The 14,389-nt window shown below is 43.4% G+C and overlaps 1 protein-coding gene across 1 annotated transcript in view; it reads right to left on the bottom strand.

The window, feature by feature from the left end:
- The window catches only part of TTLL11 (tubulin tyrosine ligase like 11), a 79,350-nt gene that overhangs the window by 6,169 nt on the left and 58,792 nt on the right, over positions 1–14,389 (bottom strand). Inside the window, 2 exon segments of the mRNA XM_048512765.1 lie at positions 7,936–8,042; positions 10,114–10,371. Of these exon segments, the coding sequence (XP_048368722.1) occupies positions 7,936–8,042; positions 10,114–10,371 (365 nt within the window).

The raw sequence follows: 14,389 nt of genomic DNA, 5'->3' as shown, positions 1-14,389 counted from the left end.
CAGGAAATAAAACGTTTTCAGCTAAAAGCCATGTGGAACACCATGAGGAAACACTTTATTTCCTGCTTTGAAACATTTTATTTGGTTTATGCGGAAAGGGCTACTGTCACTTGGAGAAATTATTAGGGACTGTGATCTATATTACTCTGTTTATCTTAACAAAGTTAGGATCCTACTGTGAAATTTTTGTATAATTTAATAAGTTGTGTTTAGCTTGCTGAAATTAGGACTCTATGTAATTTTTGTATACCCTGTCATATTAAGACATACACTTTGCTTCAGTTCTGTTTTAGACTTCTGGTCAGTTCTACGAGCCTAATTATTATTGCATTATTTATTGAATGCCCCATCTGTCGACTGTATTAACTCTGTGTGATCCCCCTTCAGTCCCATTGAGAAAGCTGGACTATAAATCATGTAAGTAAGTAAATAAATAAATAATGTAGCTTTAAAAGGAAGTATAAGAAAGTGATTACACCAGCACTGGAAGAGGGGTGGACAGCTACTTTTAAATGTTTGGAGAAGGACTGGCCACTCCTGAGTGTCTGTTTTGCCTACCCTGCTTTACAGTAAAGGAAAGAAAAGGAAAGGAAAGGAAGAATTTGGAGCCTGACTACCACAAAGTAAGCTGTTGTGGAGTCACTGGTTTGCCTGAAAGACATAAGAGTTGCTGAGTTCAAGCCCAGGTGGGACACGAAAGCATAAACAGACAGCAACTAAACTAAAGCTCTCAGGAGGAATCTGGCCAGATTACATGGAAACCCCAAAGTAAGAAGCCTCCCAGCATCCTGACTAGCTGTTTCCCAGAGCCTCAGATGTAAGTAGGAAGAAATGATAACGAAAAAAGAGCTCACAACAGCATTGTGCTAGCACGCCTATGTCAAGACCAGTAGACCTGGAAGTGACATGGTGGACAATATTGTAAAATGATAGTGTCAGGACCGAGTTTCATTTCCTGCAATCCCCTGTAAGTTTCATTTCTCCGAATCCCCTGGTTCCCGCCACAGCTAAGAACCGCCCACCAACACACCCTTTATATACTGGGACTTAGGGCAAGAACCCTCAGTTCCAGCACCCTGTAGTCAGGGCGACACAAGTCAATAAAGTTTGTTCCTTTTTTATAAAGTCGACTTCATCTGAGTGTGTTCAGCCTTACAGCTAGAGTGTCCACCATGTCACTTCCAGGTTTACTGGTCTTGACATAAGAGTTTTTGTACATTCTAGAGCGTCAAAAAAGGTGCTTCCATTTTTTAGTGGACAGTGGTGCAACATTGCTGTGCCAGGCCTACCCCAATTCCTTCTGGGGGTTTCTGGCTGCAACCTGGCATCCCTACACAAGAGAAAAGCCTCAGTGCCCAGTTCAAGAGGAAAGCCAAACCCAGCCATTTACTGACTCCCGAGTGCCTCCTCAATAGCTGAAGAAGTTGGTGTCAGCCCAGCCTAGCCCCAGCTTGAGGTATCTGAGGCTTTATTTTGTTCTGTCAACTTTAAGCTGTGATTTGTGAGCCACCTGGAGCCACAGGGAAAGGTAGGATCTAAACATTTTAATTCATAAATAAAACAAATGAGCAAAAGGTAGCTCTCCAGCCAGGTACAGGTGTCTTGCTCTTAGTAAGATGGTTTGCCACCCCACTTGGAAGTAACCTCAGCTGAAGCCTCTGGTGAAGGAAAATATAAGGCAGAGAATAACTATTCAATCTTCTCCTGATGTTGACGTCTGCCCGCATTGGCCAATGCCAAGCCCGTCATGCCTGTCCAACTAGGTCATGCCTGGCCTTCTCCTTTCTTGGCTACTGAAGCACTCCAGCTGTGGCCAGCACAATATTGCACCAGCGCAGTCTGGAGCAGATTTGTCCTCTGGTTGAGAACGGGCTTTTCTTTAAAATCGTACTCAGTGATTTTTTTTTTTCATTCCAGCAGGTGAAAGGGAAGGAAAGGCACCTCATTAACAATAATCCCTGCTTTTTCCCGAACCTGGCAGTGAATTAAAATTTTAGACTTAGTGCCTAATTAAGACGCTGTGCCCCACTGTACTTTTGTAACCTGCCGGCAATAAGGAATTTGTGAGGGGCTCTGTTGGTTAAGGGCAAACCCTTGAGGGGATTCGTTTCCACAGAATACTTCAAAGTGCATAGACTGCATTATTTTTGTAAACTCAATTTGAGCTTCTTGAGGCAGCAGGGGAAAGACTTCTTTTGAAACAGAACAATTACGCTCTGAAGTATAATTTCCCTTAACCGAGGGCGCCAATTGGGGTCAATCGTGAGGTAGACATGAACCAACTGCCAAATAATGCACCAGGTTTATCGGTGCTCAGCAGCTGCTAATTCTGTGTGATGTTTTATCAGCTGTGGAAGAATAGAAAGGGAGGGGAAAGACATCCTCTCAGGGCCCCATAAGTGACACTGCCCTGGAGGTTTTTGAGGAAGGAAGAAAAGTTAGAAGCTGTATTTTACTGTGAGAGAACAACAGCCATTTTTGCAGAACTGAATGGCTGGAAGCAGGACTCCAATTAAAGCTGCATCATGGAAGGCAGTTTGGAAATGTTACCATCTCCACCTAGGCCAGGGATAGGGAACCTGCGGCTCTCCAGATGTTCAGGAACTACAATTCCCATCAGCCCCGACAGAGGCACTTGTAACCCAGAGCTAAGTGTGCTCTCCTCCCTCTGTTTGGCAGGCACTAGGACCCAAGCGGAGCATTCTAAAACAAAGATGGTCCAGCATGGGGTGAATGAAGTTACAATTCTACTTGGTCATTTCAGTGGAAAAGAGTATAGTAGGTTGCTATATCCTGGCCTGGAGATGAGGATCAAATAACGAGAATGACGTGTTTGGTTGCTTAACAGGGCGTTAGTTGAAGCATAATCCAACAATTATTATTCTTATTAGTACTAGTATGAGGTAATTGGTGGCAGGGGATACATTGTCAAAAGCAGCAAACACAGCCATGGTGAATTATAAATTTTGGAGGACATTCCACGACACCACAATTGCGTGGCCAGTTGTAGGGTCTCACAGATAAGCAAAGAACACTGCCCTCTCCTTCTGCTTCTCACTTGGCTAGTAGACAGACACTGTACTTTTCTTAATTGTTGGTAGGCCAGAAGGAGAATGAAAATAAAGGATGCCAGGAGCTGTCCTATCCAGGGTGGATCTCTATGATTGTGGAATAAAATTCAGACACTGGTTTTACCTCTTGTGAACAAGACATGGATTCAGCCCAGCCCAGCCCCCAGCCCCACCCCTGGCGAGCAACTCCCTGGTTTTCATCCCTTGGCATAAAACCTCTGCATGGATATTAAAGTAAAACTCATCCATTACCATTTTTAATAAAACCTGACAATTAAAATCAGTGCAAGTAGACGCAAAACGAACATTTGCGGCTTCCCGTCGTTAAGGTTCATCAGTATCCAGAGCACATATTAAAAAACCTAGTAGGGAACAGAGAGGAGTCATCCCTTGCAAAATAAATGTCATCGCTTTCTAAATGTGGGTTTTTAATTTTGCCTTTCCATGCACATCTTTTTTTACGGGCCCTCTGCTTGAGGCTGTTTAAGCTCCATCTCCCCTTAGATCGAATTTATCCGCATTCAGTCTGGAAAGCACAGGGCATCTGTGGGTTATTCTTCCCTCGGCACATGCCTGTGAACTCCATTTGCTTTGCTGAAAAATCTACATGAGTACAAAGAGACAAAATAGAGCTTGAAAAGGGTTGTTCAATAAGAGGGTGAGCCGGGATGGCCAACTCTCTAAACTGCCAGTAGCGTAGACATGTCCCAAGGCCTAAGTAGTACCTGGGACTCTGACCCAAGGAGAGCTCATCAGAGACCCTGCATGGTTTGCGAGATATGAGACCTTTAGGTTTAGAGGATCAATGGATCCCCATGTGAACGAAGCCCTGCTCTTGTATAATGAACTCAATTCAGCAGATGAATAAACTGTTCAAACTATTCAAGGAATTGCCTCACTAATTGCTCAGCTCTGCGCTTCTATTAGGGTGACAACAGACCCTGCTAGATGGCACAGAATCATCTTCTCCCAAATCAACCTGCCCACAAGATCAACTCTGGAGGTCCTGCTCTATGTGCCCAACCATCGAGTGGATGACAGTCAGAGGCAGGGCCTTCTCTGTGGTAGTGCTTTAGTCGTGAAATGCCTTCCTCAGTGGTTTGTTTGGCCGGTAGTCTGTTATGTTTCATTTGTCATTTGAAAATATGGCTGGACCACCTGGTATTCTGTTAACTGGTTTTTGTAAACTGTGCTCTGGGTGGTCATTTAAAATTTAATCCCTTGAGGCCAGGATATTTGAATCACTGGTTCTTTTCATATTGTCCAGCCCACAGGTTAAGATCTGTCTCACTTTTAATTTGGGGGTTGATTTTTCAATACTATTTTAGCCTGGAAAATGTCACTTCTGTTTTTATGGTCTATGATTTTAGGCTGGGCTGGGTTTTTTAATGCAGATTTTTAATATTTTTAAATTTAATATCTTATATATTTTTTATTTTGTAAGCTGACTCAAGCAGGCTCTTTGAGAGATGGCAAAAATTCTTTCTGTAAGTAAATGAATATGTGATTGTTTAATTGACATTTTCATTTTGTCTCACTGCATGTTTGTGTTTTTTGTCCTCTTTCATTTCAAGCATATTTTATCTAGCATGAACTTTAACAAATACAATTTAAAAAATAACACAGAGCACCATAGAATTGCAAGGCCATAAGAGGCTGTGGGGTCACTTTTGATTTTGTCATAGGTCCCCAGGTAAACAGGTGAGATTCCTCTGAGATCCCCTCTGAAGGCAATTACCATACCTTGACCTGCTTAGCTTCAGCAAAGCAGCTGTGGCATGTCCCTTCACAGCACCACTAGTTTGATCATGGAGCGCTCATCAAGATGCAAGAAGGACAAGTAACGTATTCCAGCTAGGACGTGGAACCCCCATGAGTTAGACTAATATCAGAAAGTAAGGCCTGAATGACACCATTTTCACATTCTAACATTCAGAAGGATTTTAAGAGTTCATCTTTCAGAATTTTATCATTATGAGTGGGGCAGCCCAATCCAGGGGGGTGAATCCCTCTCTGGAACCTGCACAACTGAGTGCTGGCACGGGCACCCACCCCGCTGGCACAAGGGGCAAATGCAGGGGGTTACTTACCCTGGTGGCCGGGCACTGTACAGCTCCACAGTGCCCAGCTGGTCACCTAGACCCACTGGTGCAAAATGCTGTACCAGCGTGGTCAGGGGTTTTCAGGGGGCAGCCCAACCTTAGTCAGCCTCCACTGCCTGACCAGCCCTGTGCATCAGTGGAGCTGCTAGCAGAGATACATCATGTTTTTCATGGCGTATCTCTATTTCCCCTATAGGGGATTCTCACTGATTTTTTGTTCTTTTGCATTTTGGGGCTTCCCATGCTGCAGGAAAGCCCTTTGGAGGAGTCGGGGCACTGCCGAAGTGTCACAGTCCCCCCCTACCAGGCCCCTTTGAATGGGGCTCCAATATGACAGATTCTTAACAGATTCACTAAATATATGTATTTATACAACATATAACTTTTATCGGCATTAGACTTTAGTCTTTCCGCTGTTTCCAGTGGCCAAGTCTGATGGGCGACTGTCATTATTTCCTTTTTTCTGGCTCCCTTAAGTAGTCATTTCCTCATTGTTAGTCATCAGCCAAGACCCACAGAACCTTTCCTGAGCATCCCTAAGACTGACAGTTAAAACAAAAACAAAATATGGCACAGGCACCTGCAAGTGTCCTAGAGCCCTTTCAGCTTAATGTTCTAAACTGGATGTCATCAGTTGTTGGCCCATTTCTGAGTAAAGCTATAAAGGGACAGATGTTTCATACAACTCATTTCAATCCATCTAGGACAGTGATGGCGAACCTTTTCGAGACCGAGTGCCCAAATTGCAACCCAAAACCCACTTATTTATCGCAAAGTGTCAACATGGCAAAAATGGTTGGCTCTGAGGCGTGCGTTACTCGGGAGTAAGCTTGGTGAAGCAACCATGCAATGCTTCGAATGGGTGAATCACGACCCTAGGAGGGTTTACTCAGAAGCAAGCCCCATTGCCAGCAACTGAGCTTACTCCCAGGTAAAGGATCTTGCCCAGGCCAACCTAGATGTGTGGGGGGATGATTTTCTGCCCCCCCCCACCATGATGAACTCTGTGCATGCGTGCCCACAGAAAGGGCTCTGAGTGCCACCTCTGGCACCCGTGCCATAGGTTCACCACCACTGATCTAGGAACTGTCCTGAAAGAGCTCTAAAATGCTCTAGCCATTTCTAAAAGTGCCACTTTTTTCTCTTGTCTTCTTCCGTGGCACGTCTTTTTTCAGCTTTTTTTTAACATTCTAAGATTAGTGCTATAGCACCATAGCAGCATAGCCACTCAATCCAACTGAGTGTTGGTAAGATAGCACTGAATTGCGGTATCATCAGCATTGGGATGCGTTCAATTGCTACAGTGCTCATCTGTTGCAACTTTTAAAAAACAAAAGCTGAGAAAGAACGTCTGGCAGAAAAAGGCGGGGAAGGAGGAAGGCAGTCCTTTCAGAAGTTTCCCAGGCCTTTTAAAGAGCACACTGCAGTAATTCAGAAGCGTTAGGGGAAAACTGAAAATGGGAGAAAGCAGTTTTCATTAAAAATGGCTGAGCCCCAGGATGCCACAGGACAAAAGTGGCTTTGTGTGAAAAAATTTTTTAAAATCCATAAGCAACCCAGAGTCAAAATGGTTGTGTCTGAAATGTCATAAAAATCCGTAAGCAACCAGCTGCTCAAACAGATTATAAGGGCAGTTTGAAAGAAGATGAATTTCTGACTGTCACATTTCCTTAGCACAGATGTGCTTAGGCACAGTAGCTAGGTCCATGATGCCAACAGCCACCATAGTCATAGGAAAGGGTGCAAAGACAATGACAATTGGAAGGGGCTAGGGGAAAGCAGTGTGGTGGACCACTGTGAATGAACACAAGAACAGCATTCCTGGATCCATCACCATCACCATCCTTCTTTTAACAGCAGCCAGTCTCTTCAAAGCTAACAAGTACATCCAAAACAACAACAAAAAGTTTGATCTAGCAAAAAAAAAAAAGGATCCGGGAAAATCTGCACAACAGCTGCATTTTGAGGGAAAGGAGGAGGGGAAAAGAATTTTTTACCCTGATGTAGTATAAATAAATATTTTTCACATCGCCTGCCCTGGTCAGCAAAACAAAACAAGAAAAGATGCTAATAAATAAAACCACACACACACAAATCTGCACTAGCAACATCCCATGAGCAGATTCTGCTTATCTGCAGCAATTTAAGATGCAAACTAAACACCAAACGCTAATCCGGAATTAACAATGGGCCAGATGGCAATGCTTGTTTGAAGCAATAAACGTGAAAAATAGCTTCCTGTGGCTCTGATTGCCGATCAATTTCAGTATTTGCTAATGAAATTCAGAAACTTGGGCATTTCTGCAAACTTATTTCAGCAGCAGTGGAAAAGTCTTTTTTGGTAGTATTTGGGGAAAACAGGCTGCTAAATTTTCAAATGCCTCAGCAAAAATTTAGCGATGTGAGTCTGTAATGTGAAAATTAACCTGGCTACTTACTTTCCACGTTCCCATTTCAACCACCTCATCCAAATCCACCCCCCGCTGCCGTCTGCAGCCACTTGGCAGGTGGGATGTCAGGGCTACACTAGTGAGGGTTCTGTTCACTGCAGTCTTGCTTAATAAATGTAAGCTTTTGAATGGTCCTCTTCATATTTAGAAACAAGGTGTTTTTTATGCTTTAGCCAGCACAAAATCAAAGACAGTAAATATTTGAAGACTTTACTGGGAAAGGGATTTAAGAGCCTACAGAATTCACAAGATAGTCCCCCCCACCCCTACTCCCCCACCCCCGGCTTGCCCAAAGAGGAAAAGGTAAATTACCTAATTCTCTTTGGTCCACTCCAAGGCCATTCCACTTTCTATTGATGTCGATGTACAGTATGTCTGCAGACGCCATGCAAAAGCTGCTATTACTGATCTTGCAGTTTCTGGGGAGCATGAAAAAGTGGAAAGGAAAAGACAGTGTCAATCAAAAAGGAATCATGTGGAAAAGTAAAAAATGCAGAAACTCATCCACTGAGAATATCAGCCAAACATCTGAGCCAGAGAGACAGAAATCCCTGGTTCAAATGTCACCAGGACCTCACAAAGCAACCTTAGGAAAGTTGCTATCTCTTGGCCTTCATCCCTTCCTCTTTTCCTACAACATCTAGTATCCAGAGGTATACAGCATAGAGGAGACATTTCATTCACATGGGTGAAAGTATAGATGCATCTGACTCCGACCACCCCCAAATTAGACTATTGCAGTGTACTCTATATGGAGGGTTGCTTGGAGGTTCCTAAGAAGCTTCAGTAGATCCAGAATACAGTGACTAACTGACATAGGTTAGGGGAAATACATTTTGCCAGTTCTGAAGGAACTGTGTTCCTAGGCACAATTCAAAGGGTGCTTCTGATCACTGAAGTTCAAAGCTGCCTAGAACCCAGATAATCATGAGGACTTCCACAAAAATCTGTCCTGCTGTTAAGACCATTGTTAGAGACCCTGATTCTGTGTGCTCCACTTCTTCTGAAGCAAAATCAGCAGCCACAGAAGACATGGCCTTTTCCGTGGTGGTGCCTCACTTAGGACAATCCTTCCCTGCTTGGATTCCCCTGGCAACTCTTCCTTTTCTCTACTAATTCCTCTACTAATTTCCTCCACAGTTCTTTCAAAATGTGGCTTTTCCTTTATTAGCTGCTTGTTACTATTTTTATGATTGATTTGTGCATTTTATTAACATTCTATAAGCTGTCTCAAAAGTTATGATGCATAGAAATATTTCTAACAGAGGGATGAACAGATGAATGAACAATCATTACACAGATCTCACATTTTTCACCCATTATTGATCTCCTGCACCACTCTCTGTCCTCTTCCCTCTCCTGCCCCCATGATGTTTGCATTATCAAGTTACTTATGGGGAAAAGCTGGCTTTTGGTGTTGTTGCTGCTGCTTATATTACTCTGAAAAGCATAGCAACATGATAATAACTCCTATGAGGAGTTATGGGTTTAGACTGGGCTAACTCTGCATAGAAATGAATTGTAAAAAATAATAATTGCATTGGATACCTCTCCAGCCTCTTGACTTTAGTTCAGATGGATTTCAGCATCTAGATCTATAGCTGCAGTTAAGGATGATGCTGAAATTCTCATCATTCAAATTCCTCCTTAGATTTCAGAGCTCCAAATTATCCAGTTTTGCTTACAAATTGAAACTGGCACGTTAGCAATTCCTGAAATGTGTACAAAATACTGCACCATGTGTTGTTTGCTGCAGCTTCTTGATCTTTCTCTTTCTCTTAATCAGTATCTTTTCTCTTCTATATGCACTATATATCCACATACACATGTACATCTAACACTGCAAAAGGCATTCATGATAGGGTTGCATGGACAATTGAATCAAGATGTTTTAGGTGAAGAGTTCTATCAATGCACAGGAGCACATGTGCACATCTTCCAAAATTCTGCCTAATTTTTTTTGATGCAATTACATGTATAATTAGATCGATGTGGCATTTTTTTGCACATCAGTAGCGCTGGGGTAAAAAAATACAAATTAAGTGAAAACTACGGTAAAATCTGTAGTTCTAGACACCAATTCTAGAATTAGTTTTCAAAGTTCTTCTAGTTAAATCTAAAATTTGAGAGCATGCACACCAGAGTAAAATTTTACAACCAAAAAAGGAATGGGTCAGGTGAAATTCTCTCATCCCTAGTAGCTGTGCAGAATGTGATTAGTTTTGCACAAAACTGAGTTTCCTGAGAATTTTTGGCTTTTATTTAAATTTCTAATCCAGTTTCTAATCCAGGTGGTAACAGAATACATTGAAGAGTATGATTACCAGTCCCAAGGGCCCAAAAATCAATGCACTGGTTGAAGGAAGAGTATGGTAACCTTCACTAGCCCATCCAGGAAGTTCCTAAGTGCCTTCAAAAAAATTCTTCCCCGGGCATTCTACAAGAGACTAATTCTGGACTATTCTTTAGGATGATCCCCAAATGCCTAACCTTACAAATGTCCGGAAACCCGTTGGCCCCAACTTGGTAGTGCCTTTGACGCCCAGAAAGCGGATGAACAAAACAGCAATCCGTTCCACCAGCCGCAGACAGTTAAACTGCTTTGAATACTTTGGAAACACCTGCTTCAGGCACACAGTGGGTAAGTTGCTTTCAGGGGCTGTGCTGGGCTCCAACTCCAATTTGTCCATTGCTTCTTCTTCGGGGAAGTCTTGGTTCTCCTGGGATGCAAGCTCCACGGGCTGAAGTCTGCAGGTCAAATAGTGACACAAAAACAGTATCAAACGTGTGCTGAGTTTTTCTCCTCACCCAGAGATGTGATCATGATGGCCCACTAACACTCCTCTCTGAGCTTGTACACAGGTGAACCATATAATATATTAGCTCCCAGGAATAGCTTGCACTCCGAGTGTCACCTTTAGCTGATTCACATCTCCCCAATTTGCTTCTCTCTTAGTATTTTCCTTAATTTCCAGTACCCAGTGGCATAGCGAGGGCTGTGTGGAGTAGAGCCCCGAGTGCCACTTCCTGGGGTCACGGGGAGGAGGTGCATTGGAGAGCTGCCCCTCCTCACAACTGTACCCCTGCCCAAACCCCACAGGGAGTTCAGGGGTGGGGCAAAGTTGCAAGTGGCCAGGGTGCAGCTGTGGGGAGGAATGGCACCTAGGTGCCATTTTACACACCTATGCCCCTGCTGATATCTGTATTTCATACATTTGTCTGTTCCCTCTCATCAATTGAAGAGGTGACACTTTCCGCAAATTCTGGTGGGTCCTTGACCAAGAGAATGATCCCCAATTAAACTAGAGAATGATCCACAATTAAGGAAGTCTGCAGTCTGTAATTAATTTCCCCACCCCAAGTCTCCATCAGGTGTCAATTTAGGCACATTCACAGACACAACAAACTTGCAATATTCTTTAAACATACTTTATGAAAATATCCCCCCCCCGCCCCCCCGCTAAATATTTAGGAGGAAAGGCACATTTGGTCAGCACCGTATGGTGTCACTGGTCAGACAGTCTTGAAGTGCAGGGACTTCAATGGGTTAAACTCAAAGTCTTTTGATTCTGACAGCAGATTCACACATGCAATAATGTGATTACTGTCACATCATGAGACTCAGCAACTGCATGTGCTAACTTATACAACCCCCAACCCTTGCAACACACCAAGATCTGTCAAGATGGCAGATCCATGACAGTCCATTCACACAGACAAGTTGCCTTTTGATTTCAGATTTCCCAAGTGCCAGTCACAGAGAAGGGAGCCCATGTGATTTCCATCGAGACCTGTACATTTTGGCTTCACTGGACTACAGATCAGACTGTGTACTCCCATGTCTGTCCTTCTGCTTATATCCAACTACTTCAGTTCCAGCAGGTTGCCGATGGCATCCAATATTTCTCACCAGAAGGGGAAAATAAGAGCAGAAGGTTGCTTTAGTCACAGCTGAAGCAATCTGATTCCACCAACAACTTCATATGAAACTAGCCCAAAGGGTGAGAACACGGACTGCAGCAGGATATAAGCAAGAAGCAGAAGGGAAGCATAGAACCATGAGCCAAACCATTTGCAAGAGGAATCTCTCATGTACCATTGAGGGAAATGCTTAAGCCATCATCCCAAGCTAGAAATTTAGAATTAGTTGTTGCCGGGTTACTAGGGAATATGTGATCAACATTCAAGCCTCTATGCTACCACCTGCCCCAAGAGGACTGCATTAGAACAATTCTAAAACTGTGAGAACATTTACTGGATTAAGTAGTGGCAAAGATCAGGCGAGTTCCTTTGTCCTGCTGTCAGTCATGTCATGTGCCTCTGCTTAATGGTGGCTGCTGGCACCCCAACTCCACTGCAAATGGTCTCCAGAGCAGATCAAGCCTGCATGCCAGTGTCAAACTCTCCATAGCCCTTTCTGCACAGACCATTTAAAACATTTGGAAAGCAGTTTAAAAAGAACAGTTTTGGCCTTTTTGTCCACACGGTGCAAAAAAAATGAAGTGTTTCAAGGGGAAGCAGGTTTTTTTGTCCACCATTTTCTGCAGCTTCAGCTTGCTTCTCTGTGCCACCCGTCATTTTCTGATTCTTTCCCACAGTCATTTCCTCCGCTGGCATTGTGGTGAGGCACTATTTCACTAATTGAAGTACACGAACAAACTCAGTTGTGCGTACCGATTATGGCAACATGTCATTTTCCCCTTTCTTAAAATTTTTGGAGAGGTATCTTCCAAGCTACAAAGCTTCAAAGCTTTGAAGACTCAATATGGGAATCGGCATGGATTCTTACATTGAGTCTTGTAGCTTTGAAGATACCTCACTGAAATTTTTTTAAGGGGTGAAAAGACTACAAGAGTGACTACAGACAAACTGCACTACAAGCTGTGTAAAAATGGCCAGAAGATAGACAGGAGGGGTGAGAAAATACAATAGAATACAAGCAAGAATACATAAGAGAAGCCTGAACAGGAAGTGTCGATGCAGAAAAAAGCAGTGCCTGTGTGGAGATCTGAAAGATAGGCCAGATTTTTTCTACTTGTTCCCAACAAAATTCCATGAGACATATTTATGCACGACCAGAGATGACAAATGTATTTTAGAACAATTTTTGTGTGTTCTTACAATAGGTTTAGGAGATTTTCCCATTCTAAACACAGACTTAAAAGCAGAGAAGCAGGCCTGAATTCCAGTGGTCTCAGACTCCCATTTAGTAAATAGGTCTGTTTACAGCTATGCAATTTTCAAAACAGCACAGCACAGAGCATAACAGCGCAATCGCTGTGCTCAGTATCCATTCAGTACTTTCAGCTCAGTGAGGTGTATATGATTCTCTCTTCTCCATTTCATCCTCACAACAATCCAGTGAGGTACATTAGGACAAGAGAAAAGTACAAGTTGAAAATCACCCAGTGACCTTAAAGACTTAGCAGAGATTTGAACCCAGGCTTCTGGTGGATTCTGCACGGGCTACTACAGCATATGATGCTGGTGGAGTCCCGGGGCCGTTTGCATGCTGAGGTGCAAGCAGCCCCAGAGCGGCCATGGCCCAGTTTCCCCATACTTACCTTCTCTCCCTGCGGCGCTCCGCAGTGTGGGGGAAAGTGTGGGGGGAAATGGAGGTGCTGAAAAGTGGTGCCTCCAACCCGGTGCCATGTGCACAGCACTGGCAGGGAAACGCTGTTTCCCAAAACAGGAAAACAACATTTCCACCGGGGGGGGGGGGGCACTGCGCTGTGTCGTGGAGGTGGCAGCCATGCGAATAGTGGCCCAGGGACAGCACTGTTGCGCTGTTTTTGGCCTGTGCGGAATCCGCCTCTCAGATCTCATTCTGGCATTCTGACCACTGGACCTCAACAGCAAATGACACTGTTTTTCCTGTTCAGATCTGATTTCGGATCAAACTGGTTTTGCCAGGGGTGAGATTTGGGGGGAAAACAATTCCTTTTTCCAGAAAGAAGCTAAAAGCTGATTCTACAGATCTGTGTCCAAGCACTTATTGGCTAGTACCAATGTATACTACACCTCAAAAGCAAGGTTTTGTCATTGCAAGAGAATTATTTGGTTTCTTAGAAATAATTCCCTAACTGAATAAAGCGAGTTTCTACTTCAGCACCACAATTCACATCTCCTGGGTTTTATTTTCCCCTCTCCCCAAAGCAAGTCCCTTTCATTAGGTTTGCATTAGGGGTCTACAAGTTCCTCTCTGACACCTGTTGCAGGTCCTCGTCCCCTGCCCTCTTTACTTCCTGCAATCTTCTTTCTCTGCTTGTCCACAGCAGGAACCTCCAAGCTGGCTTTTGGGTTTAGTTTAGGGTGAAAACTGATGACATCTCAGTTTGTGTGACTGTCCAGCTACAAAATTACAGTGGCTGAATCTTCCTTTTTATAGAATTTTCTTCCCTGTTTTCATATATTTCTGCATAAATTTAACAGGAAAAAAACTGGCACAAGGAAACGAAGCAATTATAAAGTCTCATGGGTTTATTCTGCATATGGAAAACAAAACTGGGGTTATTAGAGTTGACACAGAAGGGCTGACAAATTCAGAAGCACTCTTGATACCGAAGCAGAAAATCAGGGTGAGAGCTGTCATGGCAGGATGCTGGAAATTGCCCTGGAAATATTATGGTTCTATATAGACGGAGCCAGTTCAAGTTATGTACAGTATTCATCATTTAACTTCAAATGGATACAGCTAATTAAGGTGGAAAATACATACCTAAGTAGGTCAGGGCCAGACACATCCAAGTCTAGAAAGTGAGATTTT

This window comes from Sphaerodactylus townsendi, linkage group LG12 (genome assembly GCF_021028975.2).
Source record: "Sphaerodactylus townsendi isolate TG3544 linkage group LG12, MPM_Stown_v2.3, whole genome shotgun sequence".
Classification (NCBI taxonomy): domain Eukaryota; kingdom Metazoa; phylum Chordata; class Lepidosauria; order Squamata; family Sphaerodactylidae; genus Sphaerodactylus; species Sphaerodactylus townsendi.
Note: the sequence above shows the minus strand (reverse complement) of the source record. Positions and strands in the feature narration are given on the sequence as shown.